Here is a 7,500-nt window from a genome sequence, read left to right as displayed (position 1 = left end):
CGAGCCTGGAGAAAGGAGAACTGGTGTGGAGCACAGAGAGTGGATTCACAACACTTCAGGACTTGCTAACGTCAGCCAAGTCAAGGGTGAAGCGGAGGGTTGTCCCATCTGTTAGTGTTTAGCGTGATGAACAACAGCGAGGCGTTGGTGACCACCAAGGGCCCATATTTTGGGGGTCAGCCGAAGGAGAACGTTCTGTTCATCCATCTTTATTTTCATTAGGACTGCAGATATTTCAAGTGTTGAATCGGCACCTTTAATAGTTGCAAATAAGCAATGGCGGAGAGTGTGTTGTGTGCGAATGTGTGTGTGTGTGTGTGTGTGTGTGTGTGTGTGTGTGTGCTACATACTTTATCGACCTGAAGACAAAGACACAGGTGCTGTGACAGGAGTGAGTGTGTGTGTGTGTGTGTGTGTGTGTGTGTGTGTGTGTGTGTCTGTGTGTGCGCGTGCCTGCGTGCCTGCGTGCAAGTGTGTGTGTACGGCGTGCGTGCATGCTTGCATGCGTGTGTGTGCTTGTGTGCGTGTGTGTGTGTGTGTATATATGTGTATACATAGCAACTGAATACTTTGTCAACCTATAGACACAGGTGCTGTGTTAATTACATTTACATTGAATGAATGCCTGTCAACAAGCTGTCTTCCTTGTTTGTACTGTCTGTGCCACCCTGTGTGTCTGTAATGTGCTCTGGCCGAGGAGGAGAGTGTCCCTGGTGATAAACAGCAACGTGACCCTGTCATCGGCTCGCCCAGCAAGGCCATTTTTCTACCTTGCTAGTGCAGAAGTAGTTTACCCTGCTGATGCTGGCAGAGCGAGAATATAATACACAGCAAATCAGATTGTGTTTTTCATTTAGATTTACACAGTAAAGAATGAATATGAACGTATCTCTCCCTCCCTCCCTCCCTCTCTCCCTCTTTCCGCCCTCTCTCTAGATTAACTGTGTGACGTTCCCCCTCCTCATGACTATGCCTGAGCAACAGCTGCTGAAACCAGATGAGTGGAGCTACTGTGATTACTTCTGGGTAAGGCGGGTCCCCAGGACGGACCACTATCCCCACGCAGACCACAGCTTCCTTACAGACGACCTACTGCACCACACCACACTCCTCAGTGGAACGATCCTTTAAATCAGGAAGGCAGCAGTCGAGTCCCTCCTAAAGACCTCCTCATACCCCCTTCCAGTTTCTCTACTATATATATATATATATTACTAAAAGTAATTCTTCCTTCTTCTAGCATCGTGGCCCCTGGTCCTTCCATACATTTATTTTTCTTACGATGACTGAAGGACAGATGATTCACTTACCGGTCGCTTTGGATAAAGGCGTCTGCTAAATGCCAGAAACATAAAATGTAAATGTCCCTAAGAGCTGCAGAGCAGTCCTGCTGCGTTTCATTTGTTTTCCGTCATAAATAGACGAAAAATAAATGCCCCAGGTAAAGTGCCCTGTGAAGAACGACAACCGGTAAGTCGTTGAGTCCCTCGTAGGCCGGAGCGAGCTGCACTGCCCTGCCTTAGACCACAGCTACCCCCACGTAGACCGCAGCACACCCTCAGGAACAGGACACTGCTTAGTCAGAGCAGCACGCAGGGCTGTACAACAACACATGACGTCTAGCGAGGCGCATGCATTTGTTTGGCTCTGGCGGGACATCTCCCACGGCCGCTGCATAATCACATCCAGGTGCGCTGCTCCGCAGTTCTGTCACAGGCTAATGTAGCACTCTGAACAGGCTAACGTTACACACTACTCTCGGGGGTGTGACAACACAGGATACGCTCGTAAAAAAAAAAAAAAAAAAAAAAAAAGAAGAAAACCCAACACCCGAGCCTGAGAATGAGATTTTTGAGATGAGAAAGAGAGGATCATTTGAAACGGGTTTACCAAACATGTTGTTGCTCAATCCCTCTGTGTTTACACTTCACATCGGCTGTGTCTCTGTGAAATGGATTATATAATAATACTGTAGGAGAGACATTAGCGTTCCATGCGATATCCAGTACAATACAATACAATAACACAACACAACCATATCTGAACCAGTGGAGGCTGGTGGAGGTAGAGATGGGAGGACGGGCTCATTGTGTAATGCATGGAATGGAATGAGGAATGGTGTCAAACACGTCCGTATTCCATTCCGTGCTTTACAATGAGCCTGTCCTCCCCATTTCTACGGTTTCCACCAGCTTTCCCCCGATCTGAACTTATTAATGTGGTAACTGTGTGTGAGTTGTAGTGTGAGTTTAGCTGTGTGTTTAATTGTGTGATGTTGATGTTCTTGTGGTGTAGACAGATAAGAAGGACGCCCAGGGGAATGCATCCATAACAGGCTTTGAGGTTCTGCTGCAGAAACAGCTGAAGGGGAAACAGATGCAGAAAGAGATGGCTGAGTTTGTACGAGAGAGGTAAAAAAGACTAGATCTGCTTCCAACATAAAAATGAAAAAAAACAAGGGACAGAAACAGTCCTAAAGCCATTCTGTTTTTTTGGAGAATAACACTTTTTGGTGACAGAGTGTGTTGTCAATATGTGTATCCATGGGAAAGATTCTGTGACATTTCCATATTTCGCAACTCTTTCCGATTTTTATTATGATCACGTTTTCATTGTTGTGTTGTGGGTCGCTTTCATGTCGCCTTGGGCACCGTGCAGCGAAAACTGTCAGTTCTCGGAATTGGTTTCCTTAATTTCAAAGATGCTTACATTTCTTTATTGCTCAAAAGAGGAAAGTGCCTAAGGTGTTTCTGTGTTGTAATTCTGTGTTGTAACAACCGTCCTTCTTTCCATTCAGGATAAAGATAGAAGAAGAATACGCCAAGAACCTCTCTAAGCTGTCGCAGATCCCCTTAGCTGGACAGGAAGAAGGGTGAGTGACATCATGTCCTCGGTAAAGAGGAACCGACAGCACATGTGTGTGATTAGTGGGGAAAGCCCATGTGTGTGTCAACACATTGACGCGTTGAACACATGACCCACCCACCATGGAAGATGCAATCAAAGAAAATCTATCCACGTCAGCAAGTCAAATGGTCTTTGTGAGAAAAGTTCCACATTATTGTAACTTTAGACATGAACTGAACTAGAGCCCCAGAGCCCCTATTGCCTATCCCCTATCCCCTATCCCCTATCCCAGACCCCCTTGCCCCTAGCCCCTAGCCCAGAGCCCCAGAGCCCCAGAGCTTCTAGCCCCTAGCCCCTAGCCCAGAGCCCCAGAGTCCCAGAGCCCAAAGCCCAAAGCCCAGAGCCCCTAGCCCCTAGCCCCTAGCCCAGAGCCAAGAGCCCATATCCCCTAGCCCAGACCATAGCCACTAGCCCCTAGCCCCTAGCCCCTCTACCCTAGCCCAGAGCCCCAGAGCCCCAGAGCCCAGAGCCCAGAGCCCCTAGCCCAGACCATAGCCCTAGGGCTTTAGACTGGAGGCCTCATCACTGGAGCTGTGAAATAGGAAATACAGTTCACTTATAAATCAAAGCTCCCTTTGATCTAGGCCCCGCAGGGGACTCAAAATATTAGAAAGGGGGGGGGGGGCAGAGGGATAGAGAGAGAGATTGGACAGAAGGGGAGAGGGAGAGGTGCAAGGCGAGAGAGAGAGAGAGAGAGAGATGGAGAGGGGAAGAGACCCTGCAGAGTGAGTGAATGCGGAGAGAGAGGGAGGAACACTTTTCCGCCCGTCAGACTATCAGCAGAGGGGAGTCTCATGCTGCTCCAGCCCCTTTGTCTGGGGCTCCCAGGGGGAATGGGAGGCTAGGAGAGGCAGGCTGTATGAAAGGCTGTCTAAATGATCCAGAGAGAGAGAGGCAGTTCACCACATGTATAGGGATACTAGCAGTGGCTAGTCTTTTTTCACTTGACTTCAGTACAATTGCCTTCACTGGGATATAGGACTGCTCTACACCACAGATGCAGCTTATTCAACTGTTGTATGGTGGAATAACATGAAGAGACAAAGTTGCCGTAAGAAATCGTGCCATGTCTTATTATTATCAAAACTGTTGTGATTCCCGCACCCACGGGACTATTACTGTCGTAATACACCCCCCACATCGCCAGGACATTGCCGCACGCTACATACTACCACTTTCTGCATTACTGCTGCTTTACTGTGGACTGTGGGCTTTTGTGTTGTAGAACGGCAGAGTAGGACGGAATCGGAATTGTTTCATATAGAATCTAGATTATGCCAGTGAGTTCCGCCCGCCGCCCACACCCAGAGAAGTGAAACACAATACTGTCATTATTCTCTCCCTCAGCCAGCCGCTGTCGTCAGGCCGGACAATCGCTGTTTTGTTGCTCTGTTCCTAGCATCCGTCCCGTCCCAGAACCACTGGTTTATTCCTGAATTTACCATTTGTTTTGGCCCGTGCTCGGGCCCGGAAGCATGTGACCTGCTGCTCCTGTATGCTGTATGCACGGGGGAACAGAACGCGTGCACACACAGTGATCCAAGCCTATCACAAAAGTATATTGTTGGTGTGTTCTCTGGTGTGTTTGAAAACCTTAGCCGCTGGCCGAGAGTAAATCTCAAGGAAGTAGAACCTTGAAGGGTAGAACCTTTCAACTGTGAATAAGTCTCGGGCTGCCCCCCCCCCCGTACTGTACCATTGTGTGGTTTTACTACGGTACTACACAGTGGAGGCTGGGCTCATTGTAATGCGTTGAATGGCACGTGTGTGTGTGATACCATTCCATACTCCATTCCATGCATTACAATGAGCCCCGTCTTCCGATTCCGACCTCCACAGGCCTCCTCTGGTACTTCACAGTCCACCAGTAAAGGCCTTCTTGGCCACGTCTCCCTGGAAAAGGAGAGATGCTTTATCTCTAATGGACCTTCTTGTTCGATAAAGCCGAAGGTTAGATAAAGATTATGGACTCTTGAGTGCAGTGTCTGTGTATGTCTTCCTATCTCGCCTGAATCTCTTATCGGATGGTTCTGCGTGTTGTGTGTGTGTGAAGTGCAGGTGCCAGAGTGCACTCGAGTTGTGTGGAAAAATGTGTTGGATGTCAGTCTGAGGGAATTCCACACATGTCTTCCATTCAGAGCTCTCCTTTGAAGCGACCTGCTTAGCCGTAAAGACCCTCATTTCGAGACCATTGCCAAAGGTTGTCTAGCGTCATCGGCCTCGGTTGAATATTCCGCTCGTGTGTTGCAATGAAGCAGTACGCAGCGGATTAACTTAAAGGTTAAGGTTCCCTCTAATTTAATGAACATCTGTAAACATTTATCGGCTTTAGAATTTCCAGTAATACGGTGACTGATTAATGTGTTGATGTAATACTGTATGTACGGACACACCCTTCATTTGGCAAAATGTCATTACAAAATTGGCCTACGGTATTCTGCTGTATGAAATCTCCTACAGTACCGTGTCGCATTGAACTTGGAATTAGAATGAAATAGTGAACTTGCAGAAGCAAGAACAACTTAAATACTGCATCTCATTTCCTGTCTATTCTAATGTCTGGGTGAACTTTCTGGGGACCAGCACAGCTGCTACATTTACTGGTTATGTCTGTGAACTTTTGCACTGAACCCCCTGATGAACCCCATCCTTCTCTCCCCTTAGATGTGTCACAGGATCCACCCTGTCACCTCTCTCTCCTCCTATCCTCCTTCCATGACTCTCTCTTTACCCCTGTCTATTTCTTCTCTTTCCCCTTCCCTCTCTTTCGGCCCTCTGTCTATCTTTAATGCCTGTGTGGTCTTACCTCCCAGTGTGAAAATTTTTGCTCTCTCTCTCTCTCTCTCCCTCCTTCCTTCCCTCCCTCCCAACCTCCCTCCCTCCCCCTCCCTCCCCTCACTGGTCTCATCCTGGCTGTCCTCTCTCCTCCAGTACTCTTGGGGAGGCCTGGGCGCAGCTGAAGAAGAGTCTTTCTGACGAGGCAGAGGTTCACCTCAAGTTCTCCTCAAAGGTAACACACTTTACCCTGGATTTTAAGGGGACCATATCCATGGCATCTATTGTGTAGAGTTTCACTATAGACATGAGGAGAGGAGACTTTTATGCTGCACAGAAAGTTTGTGTGATATTGCCTCTATATTTAAAAGTGGAATTTCAAACCCGATATGTCTCTGTGACCTCACCCACTTTAACAGTTGTGTCTGTCAAACATTGTTTACTATGGCCTGGTAATTGAGGCTCATACACACGTTGGCCCATTTGTTGCGAATTACATGAGTATGATGAGTTTGTCTTGGCCAAGAGAAGAGGGAGGGAGGGAGGGAGGGAGAGAGTGAGAGAGAGGGGAACCGGAGCACAGTTGGACTGGAGTGGAGGAAACAACGTCAGTGTTTTGACTCTCTGGAGACAGAGAGACACAGATGTTCAGCTTACAGCTTGAGGTTTAAGGAAGAGAGAGTGAATGGATGAGTATGATTTAGGGAAGAGAGGAGGGCGAATGAGTGCGTCTCAGGTTTAGGGAAGAGAGAATGAATGAGCAAACGAAGGTTTAGGACACAGTGGAGTGAAATGAGCAGTCTTCCTATGGATACCTACAGTGATAGGACCTTATCAGGGTTGCCACGCTACCTGGAAAACAGGGAAAACATGGAAATTATTGAGCCCTGTTCCATACCTGGAAAAGGCATGGAAACTGAGCAAAATTTAAAATGTACATGGAAATCTTGTGTTGTCCTGGAAAATTTGATAGGCTTTCTAAAACATTTAATATTTTAAGTTTATTCTAAAATTTAAGTAGTTGGCTTGGAACTGTCTGTGGCTGTTTTAAATGTGGCTTTATCAATGTTGGTTGGCAAGCACATGGTTCATTGTTGCAAACAAACATTGATGTGCTTGCTAGCTAGCTAGCGCTTGGAATGTGTTGCTAACGGTAACGGCCAATAGCGCTAATACTTCCTGATATCCGCGAGTGGGGGGCGCAAGTTAAAACGGTCTCAGCGTAGGAACGTTGGATTTACTCAGGAAGTGGTAGAAGTTTGACTGGTGGTCAATGCGAATGTGTGATCTTTGCTACTTTAATAGATAATGCATTTACCAAGTGATCAGTATTTAGCCTGTATGGTATATATAGTATATGTATGTGTGTATATATATATATATATATTTATATGAAGATGTTATATAATAAACAGCAAGCAAGATCCAAAACTAGGGCCGGTGGAGGAGGGCAAGTGTCACATTGGACAGACTACCAAAACAGAAAAATAAAGTATCTTAACTACAGCAAGTGACACATCAACCTCTATTTCATGATTTTTAAAATATATAACGACGTAGATCATTGATCGGCAACGACACTATATAATTGTTTGCCTGACTGGCCATCGGATTTGGGCTCTTAATAGCTAAAAAGCAATACTGTTTTCTTATTTTAACGTATAAAAGTAGCAAAGACCATACATTTGCATTGACCGCAAGTCAAACTTCTAACAATTGTACCACCCAGAAATTGGGTCGACGGGTGGGGGCGGAACGTTTTAACGGTCTAGATATCATCACAAAACATGGTACCTGGAAAATCAAGAGGTGGTATGG

At 46.6% G+C, this 7,500-nt stretch overlaps 1 protein-coding gene across 1 annotated transcript in view; it reads left to right on the top strand.

The window, feature by feature from the left end:
• gas7b (growth arrest-specific 7b) overlaps positions 1 to 7,500 on the top strand; it is a gene marked incomplete at both ends in the record, with an annotated part of 41,014 nt that overhangs the window by 27,615 nt on the left and 5,899 nt on the right. Inside the window, 4 exons of the mRNA XM_080541784.1 lie at positions 937 to 1,026; positions 2,296 to 2,411; positions 2,798 to 2,872; positions 5,839 to 5,917. Of these exons, the coding sequence (XP_080397910.1) occupies positions 937 to 1,026; positions 2,296 to 2,411; positions 2,798 to 2,872; positions 5,839 to 5,917 (360 nt within the window). The remainder of the gene's footprint in view (positions 1 to 936; positions 1,027 to 2,295; positions 2,412 to 2,797; positions 2,873 to 5,838; positions 5,918 to 7,500) is intronic.

The sequence above is a fragment of the Nansenia antarctica genome (assembly GCF_963989245.1).
Source record: "Nansenia antarctica genome assembly, chromosome: 11".
In the NCBI taxonomy this organism is placed as follows: Eukaryota; Metazoa; Chordata; class Actinopteri; order Argentiniformes; family Microstomatidae; genus Nansenia; species Nansenia antarctica.
This window is presented reverse-complemented; position numbering and strand designations above follow the sequence as displayed.